This window comes from Leucopleurus acutus (genome assembly GCF_964270905.1).
Source record: "Leucopleurus acutus genome assembly, chromosome: 13".
Classification (NCBI taxonomy): domain Eukaryota; kingdom Metazoa; phylum Chordata; class Mammalia; order Artiodactyla; family Delphinidae; genus Leucopleurus; species Leucopleurus acutus.
The window spans coordinates 79,200,238-79,220,092 of NC_139155.1; the positions used below are offsets into that span (position 1 = coordinate 79,200,238).

The 19,855-nt window shown below is 46.3% G+C and overlaps 1 protein-coding gene and 1 pseudogene across 4 annotated transcripts in view; one reads left to right on the plus strand and one right to left on the minus strand.

The window, feature by feature from the left end:
- VSIG10 (V-set and immunoglobulin domain containing 10) overlaps nucleotides 1-15,248 on the minus strand; it is a 36,743-nt gene extending 21,495 nt beyond the window's left edge. For 2 of the 3 annotated variants that reach the window (XM_082852609.1, XM_082852607.1), the window contains exon 1: nucleotides 7,651-8,280. In XM_082852609.1, the coding sequence (XP_082708735.1) occupies nucleotides 7,651-8,059 (409 nt within the window). In that variant the 5' untranslated portion in view covers nucleotides 8,060-8,280. Of the gene's footprint in view, nucleotides 1-7,650; nucleotides 8,281-14,975 lie in introns of those variants that run through there. The other variant, XM_082852608.1, reaches the window with a different exon arrangement.
- Nucleotides 10,377-11,171, plus strand: LOC309970295 (small ribosomal subunit protein eS27-like; annotated as a pseudogene). The gene has a single exon. The product of its transcript is annotated as a small ribosomal subunit protein eS27-like (transcript).
- Nucleotides 15,249-19,855: the final 4,607 nt, after the last annotated feature.

The window sequence follows — 19,855 nt, forward strand, 5'->3', positions numbered from 1 at the left end:
GGAACATAGAGGTGAATATAACAACCCCATTGCCTCCCCACCTCCCTAGTGACCACTGATTCTGTCCAGAAGACCAAAACCCAGAGGTCCTCAGCCTCTTACAAGCATACATCTCTGCTTCAGATGAGCTTGGCAAGACTCAGGTTAATCAATCTTTGGGCAAAGTTCATCCCATCTTCTGACGGGGCCAGCAATCTTTCTTCAGTATGCCCAACATCCCCTTTCCCTAGGACCTTATGTTGTGATAGGGCACAGTGACACCATCACCATCATAGAACGAGTACAAATCAGATGGGCCCAGTTAGTCGGGGAACATGGGGCTTTCCTGAGACTCCCTTTCCTGGAAGTTGGGACTGGCAGCCACATTACTAGCTAAACAGGAGCACTCCCATTCTCCAAACCCCAAATCCAAAGGGGCTCTTGGAGGTTGATACAAACCAGCTTCCTCATTGCCCATGAGCCAACCAACTCAAATGCTCCCTCAACACTTGCTGGGCCTGAGAAAAATAGACACAGGGAGAGTCTGGCATTGTGTACCACTCAGCTCCCCAGTGGCTAAGGGATCATCTCTTGAAAGAAGCACAAATTCTACCGGAATATGTTAAGGGCTGTGCTACCCACTCCACCCACTCCAGGCTTTCTGCAGGTAAACACACAGTGGTTCTAACCTCGTATCCACCTGACTTGGAGGCAGGAGCAGATGGGTAGGTAAGTCAGTGAAATAAACAGCTGTGGCAATCCTGAACTGCTCTGGACTAAGGGATTTCTGTACCCTCAGAAGCGGCAGTCCCAATCTCAATGGCAAGACTCTTCAACTGCATCATTAACTTAACAAGGAACAGTGCAGAGTTCTTACTCCTGAGATGAATAACAAAGGCACATTGCAGTGCCCATTCCAGACAGGTTGTATCACCCCAGGCCTATAGAAAACCTCACTCCCTAGAAGGCAGAGGCACCAAATGCCCACTGATGGATAAGCAGAGATCCAGGTGGTAAGGAGGGAGAAAGCTCCCAGCCCTCATACAGCCAGCTTCATGTTTCTGCATCATCTCTGTCCATTCACACATTCAAGGTCACTTACAGTTCTTTGTATATCTTGGATATTAACCCCTTATCAGATATATCATATGCAGCTATCTTCTCCCATTCAGTAATTGGCCTTTTTGTTTTGTTGACAGTTTCTTTCACTGTGCAAAAAGCTTTTTAGTTTGATGTAGTCTCATTTGTTTATTTTTGTTCGTTTCCCTTGCCTAAGAAGACATATCCAAAAAAAAAGTACTAAGGCCGATATCAAAGAGCATATTGCCTATGTTTTCTTCTAGAAGTTTTATGGTTTCAGGTCTCACATTTAAGTCTTTAATGCATACACCTCCATATCAAAATAATAAAAAAGATTAAACAATGGGCAGAGAAACTGAACAGACATTTTTCCAAAGAAGACATACAGATGGCCAACAGACACATGAAAAGATGTTCACCATCACTGATCATCAGGGAAATGCAAATCAAAACCACAGTGAGATACCACCTCACACCTGTCAGAATGGCTATTACTAAGAAGACAACGAATGACAAGTGTTGGAGAGGGTGTGGAGAAAAGGGAACCCTTGTGCACTGTTGGTGTTGGAACGTAAACTGGTGCAGCCACTATGGAAAACAGTATGGTGATTCCTCAAAAAATTAAAAACAGAACTATCACACAATCCAGCAATTCCACTCGTGGGTATTTATCCAAAGAAAATGAAAACACTAATTAGAAAAGATATGAGACTTCCCTGGTGGTCCAGTGGTTAAGACCCCATGCTTCCACTGCAGGGGTCATGGGTTCCATCCCTGGTCAGGGAACTAAGATCCCACATGCCATGTGGCATGGCCAAAAAAGAAAAAAGAAAAGATATGTGCACCCTTATGCTCACTGCAGCATTATTTACAATAGCCAACATATGGAAGCAACTTAAGGGTCCATCAATGGATGAATGCATAAAGAAGATGTGGTACATATATACAATGGAATACTATTCAGCCATAAAAAGAATGAAATCTTGCCATTTGTGACAATATGGAGGACCTAGAGGATATTATGCTAAGTGAAATAAGTCAGATGGAGAAAGTTGTAAGTGTATGATTTCACTTATATGTGGGATCTAAAAAATAAAACAAATGAAAAAACATAAAACAGAAACAGAGTCATAGATACAGAGAACAAACAGCTGGTTGCCAGAGGGGAGGAAGGTGAGGGAAATTAAGAGGTACAAACTTTCAGTTACAAAATAAATGAGTCATGGGTATGAAACGTCCAGTGCAGGGAATATAGTCAATAATTATGTAATATCTCTGTTTGGAGCCAGGTCATAACTAGAGTTATTGTGGTGATCATTTTGAAAAGTACAGAAATATCAAATCACTGTGTTGTGTAACAGGAACTAACAATGCTATAGGTCACTTATACTTCAGAAACAAACAAACAAAAAGACTCAGAAAAAGAGATCCGATTTGTGGTTATCAGAGGTGAAGAGTAGGAGGGGAACTTGGATGAAGGTAGAAACTTCCAGTTGTAAGATAAATAAGTACTAGGGATGTAATGTACAACATGATAAATATAATTAACACTGCTGTATGTCATATATAAAAGTTAAGAGAGTAAATCTTAAGAGTTCTCATCACAGGAAATAATTGCTGTTTAATTTTGTATCTATATGAGGCAATGGATGTTCACTAAACCTATTGCGGTCAACATTTCATGATGTATGTAAGTCAAGTCATTATGCTGGACACCTTAAACTTATACAGTGCTGCATGTCAATCGTACCTCAATAAAGCTGGAAGAAAAAAATTTTTTTTAACAAAACAAGAAAACAAAGTCACGTACAGATAACAACTTGCCACATCTCAGATTTTTTCCCCTAGCTTCCAAGGCCATGTTAGAATATTTCCAAACTTTTCTCCTTAAGAGACTAAGTTATCAACCATGTCAGTAGAAAGACGGGAAAAGCAAGAGGCACGAAGGTCTTCTTCGAAAAGCCCAGATGTACTCACGGATGGGAACTTGAGATGCATTTTTCCCACAAGAATCCCGTCACCTCCTTAACCAGTTGATGGAGGTAACATGGACCAAGTGCATATACACCGTGTGCCCAACTCTGTGCTGAAGTCTGTGTGTGTTTATCTCATGAATGTGTGCAGGGAATCTGTGCCTAGCTTCCACCATTACCCCTGAATTCACAGATGATAAAACTAAGGTTGGAGGAGTTCAAGCGACTTCCCCAAGGTCACAAAGACAACAGCCAGCAGGACCTGCGTTTGAACCCGGGCAGCTGGGCCTCAGAGTGTATGCCCTCAGCCACTCAGCAACATCACCACCCTCCCGGAAGTAGTGGTTGGGTCAAGCCTAATCCATTTTCCTAAATCTTCCATGCAGAAATGAGGGCTGAATTCCAATCTGAGATGCCAAGGCCTCCCCTTCTGCCACTGTCTGAGGAGCAAGAAGGGGCTCCCTGGTGCCCAGAAGGGTCTGGTGTTGGCCCGGGGTCTCTCGTGGAATGGGGACGAGGCCTGACGTTCCAGAGGGCCCTGGTGTCTGTGAAACCAGAGGACACCTGTGCTATGGACTGAACGTTTGTATCCCCCAAAATTCACATGCTGAAGCCTGTCCCCAGTGTGATGGCATCTGGAGGTGGGGCCTTCGGGAGGGGATTAGGTCATGAGAGCAGAGCCCTCATGAATGGGATGAGTGCCCTTATAAGGAGAGACCCCACAGAGCTTGCTTCCTCCCTCTCTGTTCTCCACCAAGGAGAGAAGACACACATGTGCCAACCAGAAAGCAGGCCCTCACCACACACTGCATCTGCCGGCACCTTGATCTTGGACTTCCCTGCCTCCAGAACTGTGAGGAATAAATGTTTGTTGTTAAACCACCCAGACCATGCTACTTTTGTTATAGCAGCCCAAACTGACTAAGGCAGCCTGTGTCCTGTTTTCACGAACAAGCCCTACACCAGTCAGGGACCCCCTATGTTTCCAAATGAAGAAGTTTCCTTAACACAAATCATACCACAGTAACTCAGGGAGCTCAAAACACCATTTGAGTTTAGTGATTTTTTTTTATGTAAATTCACTTTCATCATAAGAAGACCTTGCATTTATCTCCCTACAGGGCAATAATGAAACTAATCCAACCTCCAATAAACTTAGCCAATGATTAATAAGTCAGTGTCAGATAAAAGCATCATAAACCACAGAGAGTGATAATAAAAAAAAAAAGCCCCAAAAGTTGTAATGCCACCTTACTCCTCTGAGGTCAAAAGCAAAGACACTTATTGACAAGACTGACATGAAGGAATTATTATTATTTTCGGCTGCACCGTGCAGCACGTGGGATCTTAGTTCCCTGACCAAGGATTGAACCCATGCCCCACGCGTTGGGAGCACAGTCTTAACCACTGGACCTCCAGGGAAGTCCCGAAGGAATTTTGTGTGTGTGGGGTGGGGGAAAGGGGGTTCATTATTGAAAAAAACCTCTGCCACCACTGATGCTCAGAACTGGATGCCAGAAATTCCATCGCTGCACCCTCCAAGGAGTGCAGTAATGGTGGAGAGGGGTATGAAGGTGAGGATGAAGTGAGGAAAGAGGCAGGGTCCTGCTGAGGAAGGTAGGTTTGAGAAGGAAGTAGAGGAGGAGGCTCAAATCTTTCAGAAGCAGCAGCAGCCCAGCCCTGGGGCCTCCTAAGACTGCCATCTCAGGGGAGCACAGTTGCCCGGCTCTCCTGAGCCCTGTTGCGGCCACCACAGGTGCTGATGCAGTCCTCCTTATCCAGGAAGTTGTTCTGCTTCCTTCTGCCCCTGCCGTAAGCAAAGGTCTCGCAGAGCCTGGACTTCGCATTGTAGAAGTACCCGATGAACAGGGCCCTGCAGGGACCCACGTAGGGAGGCTCCAGGCAGAAGGCAGGGTGCAGGGCCTGGGCCTGGTTGCTGTTTTCACCCCCTGAGGTGCTGGCCACCAGGGTGCCCAGGAAGACTAGAAGGGCTGCAGAGAGGCAGAGCTGGCTCATCTTCGTGGCCTTGCAGGAGGGCTTCTCCCGAAGGAATTATTAATTACCGTTTGACAGCTGGAGTGAGGGAGGCCTGTTGGCACCCGCCCATGGGCTCACAGTGAGAACCAATCAGAACTGGGCCAAATTGGGTGACATTTTTTGATACACCCACATTCATTCCTGGCCATTCAGCAATTCATCCATGGCGTCTCCAGACCCAAAAACACTGCATTCGCAAATTCCATTAGCCTTAAGAGCTGGTGGAAAACGTACAAACCATCCAAAAATCTAGACGTGTCCTTGAAGCCTCTCTTTCCTTCATCCTCCACTTCTAATCCACCAGCAAATCTTGCAGGTGTACCTCCAAAATATTTTCTGAACCTGTACATTTTCACCAAGGTCAGTGCTGCTACCCTGACTCTGGCCACTAATATCTTACACCGCCGATTGGCTTCCTTGTGTGGTTTTTTGTTTGTTTCTTTGTTTTTAGTTTCTTTAAGTTCTTTTAAAAGAACTTAATGGAGTATAGTTGCTTTTGGTTTCCTTGTTTCTTATTTTACCAGTCTTTCTTGAGACCGCACACATCCATTCTCCACGTGTAATTCAACTGATACCACATCCCTGCTTGCTTACAGCTCCAGGAGTTCCTCCTGCACCCAGAATAAAATCCCAATTTTTGACCAGGTGTATTAGTGTCCTGGGGCTGCCTTAACAAAGTAAGTCAACCAGACGGCTTAAAACAACAGAAATTGATTCTACCACTGTTCTGGAGGCCAGAAGTATGAAATCAGGTGCTAGGAGGGCTGTACTCCTCTGAAGGCTCTAGGAGAGAACCCTTCCTTGTCTCTTCCCTGGCTGCTGGTTATGGCCGTCCATCTTTGGCATTCCTTTGCTTGCAGCTACATTACTCCAATCTCTGCTTCTGCCACAGTACGACATTCTCCCTGTGTCTCTGTCTTTGCATGCATTTTCCTCTTCTTATAAGGATACCAGTCAATTTTAATTAGTGCCCACCCTAATGACCTCATCTTAAGTTGATTATATCTGCAAAGACCCTATTTCCAAATAAGGTCACGTTGATAGGTATCAAGGGTTAGGATTTCAACCTATCTGTCTGGGGGACACAATTCAACCCATAACACCAGTCCTACCCGGCCCCACATGGTCTGGCCCTGCCTTCCATGTCTCACACGTCCTGCCCTCTCACACCCAGGGTTCCCACCACACCAGCCTTCTCCTCATCCACACACGCACCATGTTCAACCCATCTTGCACTAGTTCAATTTCTGCCTGGATCCCTCTCTCTTATCTTCATGTGACTGGCTCCTACTTATCATTCGGCTTCAATGTCACTCTTTCCAAAAGCTCCTCTCTGACCCACCAATGTAAAATGTTTCAGAGGATCTGATCGCATCACCCCATCTCAATTGTCTGCACAGCACCTGTCACTCTGAAACTGCCTGATGCATTTGTTTACCTGCTTATTGTCTGTCTTCTCCTACTAGGATATCAGCTCCACACGGGTAGAGACCTTCTCTGACCTGTCCATTCTTGTGGCCCAGTGCCTAGAATAGTGCCTGGCATTGGGCTCTCAATAAATACACATTGACTAAAGGAATGAGTAAATAATTTATAGATGAGAAAATCAGGGAGCAATAGTGATCACATGGGTATTTCTACTCAATGATACACCCTGGGTATAGAATGTGGATATCTCTCTAAACCAGTGACCAACAAATTTTTCTGTAGGGGCCAGAGAGTAAATATTTTAGGCCCTGAAGGACATACAATCAGTGCCACAGCCACTCAGCTCTGAGGTTGTAGCACTGAAGGCAGTCAGAGATAACATGGGAATGAATGAGTGTTGCTGTGTTCAAATAAGACCTTATTTATGGACACCGAAATGTGAATTTCATATAATTTTCACATGTCACAAATATCATTCTTCTTTTGATTTTTTTCAACCGTTAAAAATGTAAAAAAAAATTTGTCACTTGCAGGCCATACAAAAATAGCAACAGGCTAGAAATGGTCCATAGGTTATGATTTGCCAACCCTTGCTCTAAATTCATGCATATATATTGACAGACTGATTTAGGAAAGACAGTAGTAACAGTAGCTCATACCAAGCCCTGCATTTAGCGCTACAGCATAAGAGCATATACCTGATAAGGTATGCAATGCATTGTCCCCAATTAACAAATAAGAAAAACCAAAGCTACTGAAAAACAGAGTTATTAAGCTACTTACTTACTCAAGGTGACCTAGCCTTAGGATTGGAACTCAGTCAGTCTGACTTGATTATGTTATACTCTGACTTTGTTGCATAATAAAATGAGATTGATAGCGAGGATGATATTAACAAGCTAACTAATATGCCAGGAGCTATTTACAGCACTGTATATAGATAAACTGGGATCTATTCCTCACAGCAATTCTATGAGGCAAGAATCCCTTTTATCTCCACTATACTGATGAGGAAATAACAGGTATGAGAGGTCATTTAGCTTGCAGGTAGCAGAGCCCAGAATGAAACCCAGGCCATTGACTCCAAAGGCCTCCTCGGGTCCCAGGCTCTTAGCGCCACGCCAGCCAGTCTCAGTCCCCACCCACCACTTACTGGCCACCTGCAGCCACACCTGGAACCACCGAGTCTCGTTCAGGACCTCCCAGCAGGTGTAGTTCCCTTCATCCTGCAGGCTCAGCGCCTCCATGTGCAGGGAGCTGGCATTCACCAGAGAGAAGCGTGGCTGGGCTGGCGGGAGGCTGGAATTGGAGGACAGGAGGAAGACAGGCTCCGAGTCATTGCGGTACCAGGTTATGAGGCCCCTCGGTCCCAAGATGTTGCCACAGCGCAGCGTGATATTCTCGTGAACTTCTCCAATGACGACAGCCTCCAGTCCTGAGTGAGGAAAGGTCAGGCTGTTACCACCTTTTTTTTTTTTTTTTTTGCGGTACGCGGGCCTCTCACTGTTGTGGCCTCTCCCGTTGCGGAGCACAGGTTCCGGATGCGCAGGCTCAGTGGCCATGGCTCACGGGCCCTGCCGCTCCGCGGCATGTGGGATCTTCCCAGACCAGGGCACGAACCCGTGTCCCCTGCAACGGCAGGCGGACTCTCAACCACTGCACCACCAGGGAAGCCCCACCTTTCTTGATCTCCCTTTTTGCACAGTCCCTCTTCATTAAGATTTTTTAAAAATCAGGCATGTGTTTTTGAGATGCAATAACACACAGAGCCCCACCCTGTCGGGATAATTGGCCAGTACCTGACAGTAATGAACTTGTGGTGAATCACAATTGCAAACAGCCCTGATAACCCCCTCTCCCCACTATCCATGCCCTTCACAATGTCACTCTGTGGCGCCCTCCCACTCTGACTCTGGCAGGGCCATGTGACTTGCTCTGGTCAAAGGGGTGTTAGTAAATGTGGTTCAAGCAGAGGCTTAAAAAGCACTGGTGTAACTGGGCTTGCTCACTCTCACCTTCTGCCACCACCCTGAGAAGGACATGCCTAGCTTATGTGCCAGGGGGAGGATGACAACTATATGGTGCAGTCCCCAGTTGTCTCAATCCTCCCAGCTGTGGCCATTCTAGATCAGTCTTCAGCCACTCAGTGGACGCCCAGACATGTGAGTGAGCCCAGGCAAGATCAGCAGAGCCAACTGACCAACCATGCCAGACCCTTGAGCAATAAGCACTTATTGCCATTTTGTCATTGTTTGTTATGCAGCATTGCTGTGGTAATAAATAACTGATACAGGACCCCAGTGGTTTTATTTGCCTAGCAATCCAGAAGAGGGGAAGGAAGAGGGCTTTGGCTTTGTTCCCTCTTTCCTGCTGCTCTCTCTGTCTCTCTCCATCTCGAGTCCAGTGCAAGACCTCTCAGCAGCTCCAGGCAAGAACAAGCTCACAGTGAGGACTTTGGGGCATGCTCTGTGCCAGGCACTGGGGAGCTAATGGTGGGCAAAACAGAGACCACCAGGATCTCACAGTCTAGTGGAGAAAACAGACAATAAACTGGCAATTACAATGCAGTGTGATAAATAACACAACAGTGGCTCACAGAAGGGGCTCCTAAGTCCAGCTGTGGTTTTTGTCAGGGAAGCTTCCTCCAGGAAGCCATACTGAGATCTGATGGACAGGAAAGAATTAGCCAGGTGAAGGTGAAGCTGGGGTTCCCAGGCAGAAGGAAAAGCCCGGATCAGCAGCAGCACTGTTAGAAATGCAGATTATCAGGTCCCACCCAGAACATCTAAATCAGAAACAAACCAGGGGTGGGTGGTGGAAGGTAGAACTTTGCACTTTAACAAGCCCTCCAGGTGATTCTGATGCTCATTCAAGACTGACAAATGCTGGGACTTCCCTGGTGGTCCAGCAGTTAAGACTCCCGCTCCCAGTGCAGGGAGCCTGGGTTTGAACCCTGATCAGGGAACTAGATCCTACATTCCACAACTAAAAGATCCCGTGTGCTGCAACTAAGACCTGGCACAGCTGAATAAACGTTTTTTAAAAATTAAAAAAAAAAGACTGACAAATGCTAAGGCAATTGATTTGGCATAAGACTGCCACCAGGTAAACAGAAGCGAATGCAGCCAGTTTTGCTGAGAAGTGTCACAATTTTCCAGCCCCCTCCACAATCAGTGCTCAAATACAAGGTCTCTTACTCATGCTGTCACATTCAATAGATGAGAGAAGTGTGATGCAAAGAAGGGAAGTGGGCTGGCCCAAAGTCCTACAATGAGAAGGGAGCAGCATGCAACTAGAGTCTAGATTTCTCCATTCAGTTCTTTTCCCACCACATCAGAAGTTTTCAAAGTACGTGAATATATTGGGGTTTTGTGAAAGATGATATTTCATTACAAAACAAACTGCCTTCAACAGTGGTATTGGGACAATCAGATTTCCATATGCAAAAGAATGAAGTTGGATCCCTTACCTCACATCATATACAAAAATTAACTCAAAATCAGGCGTCCCCTGGCAGTCCAGTGGTTAGGACTCAGCACTTTCACTGCCATGGCCCAGGTTCAGTCCCTGGTCAGGGAACTAAGATCCCGCAAGCCGAGTGGCAAGGTCAAAAAAAAAAAAAAAAAAATTAACTCAAAATAGACCATAGATCTATATGTAAGAGCTAAAACTATAAAATTCTTAGGAAAAAAAACCAAAAGAATAAATCTTTGTGATTTTGGGTTAAGCGATGTTTTCTTAGATATGATACCAAAAGTAAAGTGACAAAAGAAAAATAGATCAACTGGACTTCATCAAAATTAAAACTTTTGTGCTGCAAAGGACACCATCAAGAAAGTGAAAAGACCTTTCCAGCGGTGACGATCTACCCATGAGAACATGCTTCTCGCAAAGGATCTCCTTCATCCCTCTCTGGAAGAGAAGAAACACAAGAAGAAGCGCCTGGTGCAGAGCCCCAGTTCCTATTTCACGGACGTGAAATGTCCAGGATGCTATAAAATCACCACCATCTTTAGCCATATGCACAGACAGTAGTTTTGTGTGTTGGCTGCTCCACTGTCCTCTGCCAGCCTACAGGAGGAAAAGCAAGGCTTACAGAAGGATGCTCCTTTAGATGGAAGCAGTATTAAAAGCGCCCTGAGGGAGGAGATATAGGGATATATGTATATGTATAGCTGATTCACTTTGTTATAAAGCAGAAACTAACACACCATTGTAAAGCAATTATACTCCAATAAAGATGTTAAAAATAAATTAATTAATTAAAAAAAAAAAAAGCGCCCTGAATCAAGATGAATGGGAAACCATCCCAATAAACACAGTTTGGATACAAAAAAAAAAAAGTGAAAAGATAACCCACAGACTGGGAGAAAATATTTGCAAATCACATCTGAGAAGGGATTTGTATCCAGAATATATAAAGAACTCTCACAACTCAACAATAAGAAGACAACCAATACATTTTAAAAATGGGCAAAGGATTTGAATAGACATTTCTCTAAAAGATAGACAAAAGGTCAATACGCACATGAAAAGATGCTCATCATTAGTCACTAGAGAAAGGCAAATCAAAACCACGGTAAAGGGCTTCCCTGGTGGCGCAGTGGTTGAGAGTCCCCCTGCAGATGCAGGGGACACGGGTTCGTGCCCTGGTCTGGGAGGATCCCACATGCCGCAGAGTGGCTGGGCCCATGAGCCATGGCCGCTGGGCCTGTGCGTCCGGAGCCTGTGCTCCGCAACGGGAGAGGCCACAGCGGTGAGGGGCCCATGTACAGCAAAAAAAAAAAAAAAACCATGGTAAGATAACTAACACTTCACACCCACTAGAATGGCTAAAATCAATGACAATAACAAGTGTTGGCAAAGATGTGGAGAAACTGGAACCATTATACATTGTTAATAGGATTTTTAAATGGTGCAGCTACACTGGTAAAGAGTTTGGCATTTCCTCACAAGGTTAAAATTATCATATGACTCAGCAATTCCACTCCTAGGTGTATATCCAAGAGAAATGAAAACATATCTACACAAAAACTTGTACATGCATGCTCACAGTTATTCATAACAGCCAAAAGGTGGAAACAACCCAAATGCCCATCAACTGATGAATGGATAAATAAAATGTGGTATATCCATACAACGGGAATATTATTAGGCTATAAAAAGGCCGAATGCTACAGCATGGATGAATCTTGAAAACACTATGTTAAGTGAAAGAAGGCAGTCATAAAAGACAACATATTGTGTGATTCCACTTATATGAAATGTCCAAATAGGCAAATCTATGGAGATAGAAAGTAGATTAGCTATTGTCTAGAGACGGGGAAGTGGCTTGTCTGGGCATGGGGGCGGGTAGTGACAAGTGACTGTTAATAGTTAAGTAGTGGGCTTCTCTTTGCGGTGATGAATTAGTGTTCTGGAATTAGTGGTAATGGTTGCATAATCTTGTGAATACACTAAACACCACTGAATTGTACAGTTTAAAAGGGTGAAGTGTATGCTATGCAAATTATATCTCAATTAGGTTGTTATAAAAAAATTAACTGCCACCTGCCTTTGGAATACCTTCCCTTTCATAAAAGAAAGAGTAACAGTTATCTGTATTTGGCCTTTTGTCTGGTGAGAAGGGGCTCCCTCTGAAAGATCAGTCAGCCTGGAGCCACAGGACATTCTGACTTCTTCCCCATTTTGGCCACACCATTCCCCAAAGCCAGGGCAAGATGGAAAAAAAAAAATTCTAAGCCACTTGCTGGAAGGCAGAAAATGTCACCTAATGCTAGAGATTCTGAAACAAGCAAGAAACGCCTCTGAACAATCACTTTAAAAAGCAAGTGAGAATTATTTTTAAACAATTGCCAAGTTCTCAGGGGCAGTCCCCACTGAGGAGAGAAGTACGGGAGAATTACAGATGCAACGTGTGTTCACGAGATCTGCAGACCTGCCCCTTGCCCGGCTCCTTGGCAAAAGCCCTGGCGAAACTTTAGTCTTGGAACTTGAGCTAACATCGTCTTCTCCTCCAAGGAGTAGAATGACATAACCACAGAATACACCATTTTAAGGCATTTCACTTCTCCTGGCTTTGCTCACTCCATTCTTTTTAACCACTGAAAGTGACCTTAGAGATCCTTCAGTCCCGAGGGCTGGGTTAAAGGTGAGGGCAGGCTGAGTCAGGGCTCAGTGGAGAAGAATTACAGTCATCAATTAGTGATGTCTGACATGGACAAGGAATGAGTGGTCCCTGAGGGTGCACTAGTTCCATGATTGATCATCCTAAACCCCCTCATTTTACAGTTGAGAAAATTGAGGTTCAGAAAGATTAAGTGATTTACTTAAGGTCCCACACAAGCCATTGTGAGAGCTGGGACTGCTATTCAGGTCTTCAGTGCTCCAGGTCACAGGAATTTACTCTGGTCTCCCAACCAGAAGGGTGAGACAATAAGACACAGTAACAGTTTGTGTTACTAGAAGTCGTCCACCAGGTGCCCAGAGGGTCCCCGAAGGTCCCCCAACCTTAAATGCAGAATACGGACCAAAGGAAGGGGCAATAGAAACAACCATTTCCCAGCGCTGCCTTCATATTATCATTTACAGAGTTGACATTGTACTCAAACATTTATTTTTTTCCCTACCAACCTTGCCCCAGGAATGACCCCAGGTTTACGACCTGAGGTGACAGTGGGGGGCATGAACATTGTCCAGAGTTAAGTGACAGGAGAAAGACAATATTTTCCCCCCAGACAGCTTCCGACTTGAAAAACAAAGAACAAAAATACAAAGGTATAGTACAGGGGTCTCTACTCAATGATCTGTGGTGACCTAAATGGGAAGGAAATCTAAAAAAGAGTGGATACATGTATACTTACAGCTGATTCACTTTGCTGTACAGCAGAAACTAACACAACGTTGTAAAGCAACTATACTCCAATAAAAATTAATAAAAAATAATAAAAGTTTAAAAAATAAAATAAATAAAAAACCAAAAATACATCAAGCGAGGCAAGCCCCCTGGCACTGTACACAAAGGTGAACTTGGCCTGGGCATCAAAATAACTGGGCATGGCAGTGGAGGAAGCCTCCCTGTGAGGTGAGCTGCAGCCAGTTCATTCCAGTACAGATTTCAGCTCAGGGTTCTGATGTCCCGAGGCCCTTGATATTCACAGTGCGGTAAATGCAGCACACAGCTGGGGAAAAGGGAATACACAATCACCTTTAACTTTCAGGGTCGGCCAGTTGGAGGCGTGTGTCCGCTTCTCCTCCTCACAGCACAGTGACCACTAAGTATATGCCTGGAGGGGCCAGCAGGTCATGTCCATGGCTGTAGTGGGCCAGGGGTAAGTACTGCAGCAGGGAGAGGGGGAACCAATTTGCAGTCACCTGCCCTAGATGAAAATGGGTAACCACTGCTCAGTTCCACGTGGGAAAGCAGGCCATGTGTTGCCAGATCCTCAGAGTTTTCCATTTAAACGAGAAATCTAGCTCATGAGAAATTTTACTATTTTTAAATAATTGCTAAAAACAAAGCAAAATAAAAACATGGGAGAGCCTCACAATTAGGAAGTTTGGGCACTTGCTGCTAGGAAGCTCGGGGTAGGGCAGGCAATTCCTCTAGGAACCTACAAGAGATCAGCTGGGTGTGCTGGACTGGGTAAGCCTGAAAATAGGACTCTGCAAGCATTCTGGGAAACTGCATCTCCTTTCCCTCAACCCGAGTCCTCTCACATGCATTCGCTGGTGAATTAAATTCAAAAGTAATTTTTCAATCTTTTTAAAATTCTGTATGTTTTTGTAAGCAACCCTCTATTCTTTATTGTTACAAGGCAGAGCAGAGATGAACCGTTTAAGACCTTTTGCCAATCATGTCAAGTGTAAGAGGTGATGTCAAGTGTAGGGGAAGTTTTCTGTAAGTCTGAAATTATTTCAAAGTAAAAGTTTTGTTTTGTTTTGTTATTTAAGTGAAGGAGAAAAGCACAACTTTGCGACAGTCCACACAGGTCGGCTTGCAGGAGTGTGTAGGGAAATTCACAGGTTACAGGTGCAAGTTCAACCTTGGGCAGAGGGAGGAGAGGAAAATAAAGGAGCCTCGAATTTGAGAACCATCGCAGCACGTAAAACCAGAACGCGAATTTACATCCGACGCTTAAAAAAAAATAAATATTTTACGCCTCTTCAATTTTCCCATCTTCAAAACTCCCATCTTCGATTTCCCCAATTTTCCCATCACCTCTCCGCAGGCCCCTCGAGCCTCGCCGGCTGCCCACTCCAAGGGTGGGGATGTCTCGCCTTCTATCAAGCGTCCGGGAAAATTCCTTCCTGCAAAAAGCCAAGCTGCAAGCAGGAAACTCAAGATCCTCCCGGGGCGACTTCGGGGCCGCGGCACAACTGGATCCGGCAGAGTCGGAGGGAACTCGGTCCCCGGCTCTCCCTCCCCACCGTTGACTGGCAAAACTCAACTTTTCCCTCCAGATCGCAGCCCCTTACCTGCGGCGACCCAGCGGGCCAGTAGCGCCCCGAGGCAGACGAGGACCCGGGGCTCGGACACCCGGACGCCTGCGGCCATCTCGCCCCAGATGCAGGCAGTTTCTCGCCTCGGGAAACGCAGGCTCCGGCTTGGCTGGGTGTGCGCCCCCAAGGACTCCTGCTCCTGGGGTAGTACTGAGTGCTCCTCCCAGGTCCTCGGAACGACAGAGTAACTCCACTTTCCGCAACCCCCAGGAAGGATGCTTGGGGTGAGCCCGATGTCAGGGTCTGGGAGCTGCGCTGGGCTCCGAGCGCGATCCTCTCTCCCGAGCGCCCGGCCCGGGGTGGGAGGGCGCACCCCGCCCCCTGCGCCCGCCACCCACTCCCGCTGGCGGAAAACAACAGGAGCTGGGCTCCCTCCCGCCCATCCAGGCGGGAGCCCAACTTCCTCTACCTTGGCCCGGGAGGAGGGCTTTACGCAAAGGGCGCACGCCGGAGCGCGCCGAGCCGGGTCGGGGCAGGCCTGGGGAGGAGCACAGAAGCTGGTCCCTCCCCGAGCCCACTCAGCCGGGCTGGGCCGGGCAAAGGCCTGCGGCTGCTGCAGGACGGCACCCTCGCCCCGGCCCGCCGGCTGCTACCTCCCGGGCGCTCCGGATGCGGCGCCCGGAGGAGCGTCGCGAGCCGGAGGGGTCGCCTGCCAAGGGGCAGAATTCAGGGTCCCCTCGGCTTAGCTGTTCTAGGGATTCTTAGTTGTTTTCCTGTGCCCCGGGCGGACGCCAGGGCCGCCATCGCTGCCTTTCTCTACCCTTTGCAGAAGGAAGGCAAGTCTAGAGCAGGAGAAAGATGATCCCTTAGACCTTCCAGCCAAGAGCAGCCACGAGACTCTGGTCCTCCGGTTAACTGGCTGAGACCACACAGTAAGAGCCAGGGCAGCGGAACTGGGTTCCGGGAGCTTTTTCGTTTTTCCTTTTTAGTTCCCCCACCCCCGTCCAGTCTGGTTCCCAGAGAACTTCATTCCCAGCCTAAAATCCCCCTCTTCCTGCCACACCCCCATCCCAGCCTTCTGTCCTAGGGAAAACACGGTTATGATATACTCAGGAAGAGCTGATCCTTGAAACAGCCCTACCAGAAACTTCCTCTTGAAAGAAACAAAACTGCAACTAGTAGAGTGAAATATTAACTGTAGACTCTAGGAAGTGGATATGGGAGTGTTGCCCTTCTTTGGATTTTTCTATGTTTGAACATTTCCCCCTCATCTCATCATAAAATGTTGGGGAAAAAACAAACAATGCTATTAAGAAAATCATTCGATCTGTTGCCCAAAGGCCCCTTACTGAAATACGTTTTCCATGAGGAAATCCTCTTGAAACCACTAAAAGTGTATGTTTCACCCATGAACTGAGCCATGATGCTGCACAGTTTCTTTTTTTCCTCTTCTGCTCAATGATTTTACCTCTTCAGCCAGCTCCTCAAAGTTTTCCTCCTTCCTCTCCCCCTTTTGTTTCTGTTTTTCATCTTTTACTTGGTGATGGAAAGTGAAGTATGTCCAGGACGCACGGTCCTGTCTTCCCCGTGCCCGGCACCTCGGTTACCACCCAATATGTATTTGTTAAATAGACCAATGAAAGTTGATTGGTTTTGATATTGAAGCTGCTCAAGCTTTCCTGACAAACACCTCACATCCTCACCTGAAGTTAACAAGATATAAGTACAATTAATAAGTGGCAAGTTTTCAGCTGAGGGTCTGGAATTTTCTGTGACCCTACTGGTGCCTCACAGGGGGACTTGCTCAGAGCACACCCTCCTGGTATATTTGCTGAATCAAATGGACAGTCTCTTGACCAGTTCTCCACTCCTACAAGGATCAACCTCCCACAGGATATTTTACAACAGTGATTAGAGCACCTCACATTTGCATAGCTGGGGCCTTTTTCTAAAGCAGTTTTAGAAACTTAATCTCACTGGGCCCTCCCTCCAACCCTTGGACCTAAAGAATCATTCAATCCCATTTTACAAGTGAGAAACCCACAGCTAGGAAGTTAAGCTCCAGGTCACAAAGCCGGTTGGTGGTAAAGCCAGGTCTGGAACCCATGTCTGTCTGACTCCAATTCCTGCCAAACCAAGTTCCAATCTTGTCACTTACACAAAGGCTGCCATGGTCTTGTCTACTTGAAAGAAAAATGTGCAATGTAAAAGTTGTGAGTTAAGTTGAATTTCGAGACCTTACTGAGGACCACAGCCCCAGAGACAGTCTCTCAGTTAGCTCTGAGGAACCACTCGAAGAGGTAAGGTACAATCCAGGATGTATATGATCTTTTTCGCTGGGAAAAACATGTAGTCAAGCATCAAAAGATTACTGATAACAACAAAGAACAGACATCTTAAGTTAATGATTTTAGCATTTTTCTATGTACGGAAAGATGCAAGAATTTGGGGTCATTTGAAATTTTTCCTTAGATATGCATCTTAACCATTTAGGGGCCTGTATATCCAAAGCACAGAATGTTTCCTGTTTTCTCCATCCTGAATTCCCCAGAGGTTGCACTGTTGTGGGCCACTGCAGTGGCTAGCGGCTTGATCCTTGTAGAACTGGAATGGCAGGCAGTATTTTTTTCTTTATAGCCTGGATGTTTTGGATGTCACCAGACCAGCAGACATGGGCATTTCCCTGAGCAGGGCTCAAAGGAATCTTCCAGACCACTCAGTGTGGGACAGAGCTGGCCCAGGAAGCACCCACTCTCTCTGGTTTGGGGAAGGCTGCTGCTGACTCTGAGACAGGACTTGTTAGGAAGTGCCCTGCTGTAACATCCAGTTGTGTTTCAGGCCACTCTGGACAGTGGAAAATGCCCTACCTAGAACAGTGACATTGGGGGTGAGTTGGGGGTTCACTGTGGGGTCTCTAGCAAGGTAGGGGTCTTTCAAAGTCCTAGTTTCACCTATCTCCACCTTATAGTCAATGTTTACCTCATGGGATGGCCGTGAAGATACAGTAAGGGACTCAAAAGTCTTTAAAGCATCGCTTTGGGGTCTGTCATTTGAGATGCGCCCCAACAGAACCTGTCAGGACTCCTAAATCCTGCAACCAGATATTAAACATGAGGCTCAAACACCTCTCAGCTCAGCCTGCTACACATGGCTGTTTTTGTTTTGTTTCATTTTCACCTCCCAAGAATTGAAAAACTTACTCTATTTTAGGTGCTTTGTGTCCATTCATTCATTACCCTTCCCAATTGACATATGGCTCAGAGCGGCCAATTTACATCTCAAGTAAATGGGGGAGTCTGGATTTGAACCCAGGTCTGAGGGGGTGTCATCATTTTTTTTTTTCTTTTGGCCACGCCTGTGCTGCATGCAGGACCTTAGTTCCCCTGACCAGGGATTGAACCCGTGCTCCCTGCATTGGGAGCACAGAGTCTTAACCACTGGACCGCCAGGGAAGTCCCATGAGGCGGTGTCATCTTGATCAGTCTTGGTGGGAGGAATGGGGTGGGGCTCCTGCCTGACTCCAGAGCCAGCGCTCCTGCAGCCTGGGTCTTTGAAGCCATCCAGCCACCTATTATTTCCGCCCCACTACTCCTCTTGCCAAGTCCCCTCCCTAGAGGTAATGCTGAAAGGTTTCTTAGCAACAACGTGCTTCTCCGTTCAACCTCTCCTGGGGGCTCAGAAAGGGTGGGCCAGTTGGGAACAGCTCAGATAGCAGCCTGGCCCCTCAGGTCCAGCTCTGGACCCCTCACTTCAAGAATTACTGAGAGGTCTGTCTAGTGGGATGCCTACCGTGTGCTATAAAACTATAGAACTAGAACTATGGAGGGGGAATAAAAAGGGAGATTGGGATTGACATATACACACTACTATATATAAAAGATAATGGAAACCTACTGTATAGCACAGAGAACTCTATTCAGTGCTCTGTAATGACCTATATGAGAATGGAGTCTAGAAGAGAGTGGATATATGTATATGTATGTATACCTGATTCACTTTGCTGTACAGGCAGAAACTAACACAACATTGTAAATCAACTATACTCCAATAAAAAATTAATTTAAAAAAAAAGCATTACTAGGAGGTGGATGTCAAAATCCTACTCATGCCTTCTTGGATGGGTCGGGGACCCACAGGCTGGTGCCTCAGAAACCAGGGGCAACAAAATCAACCTGGCTTCTTCTCTGGAGAAGAAAGCCTGCTAACCCTTCCCCAAACACCACCTTCTCTCACCTCTCCTCTGCCTTCTGCCCAGAAGAAAAGAATTGAGGTGCAGGTGCTGTAGAAAGAAAGTTCCAAATCAGGCGAAGTTCCAAAAAGAAGCTGGTTGGGAGACTTCCCTTGTGGTCCAGTGGTTAGGACTCCACACTTTCACTGCTGGGGCCCTGCGTTCCATCCCCCGTCTGGGAACTAAGATCCCGCAAGGTGCAGCCAAAAACAAAGCTGGCAGGATGAGACGGGAAAACGAAAAATACAGAGTTGCAAAATGAATCTATTTTTGACCAAAGCCCAGCGTCTCCTCTCTGGACTCAAGACCAAGAGCTTGAAGTTCAGTGTCTCCAAGTGACAAAGAACCACGGGACTTGGAAGCAGATCCACCCTCAGAAGATAAAATGCTGCTTACTGAGGCATGAGGAAAGTGATCACCCAGTGCCCTGAGAAATGGGCAACCAGCAGCTGAAAAGAGATGCATGGCTCACTCATCCTAAAGGATGAAAGGAGCCCAGCCTGTGCTGGTGAATGTGGAACCACAGATGCTCGGCTGGTGGCAGTGAGGGTGATTGTAGTGTCCGCTAATTTCCATGGTGGAAATACGTCCACGACAACCAATTACAAGTTATCACTGTGAAGTTACTGAACTATAGGCAGCTCTCCAGAGCCAGTACCTCTGGAACAGACCACTTTCCCCCCATAAG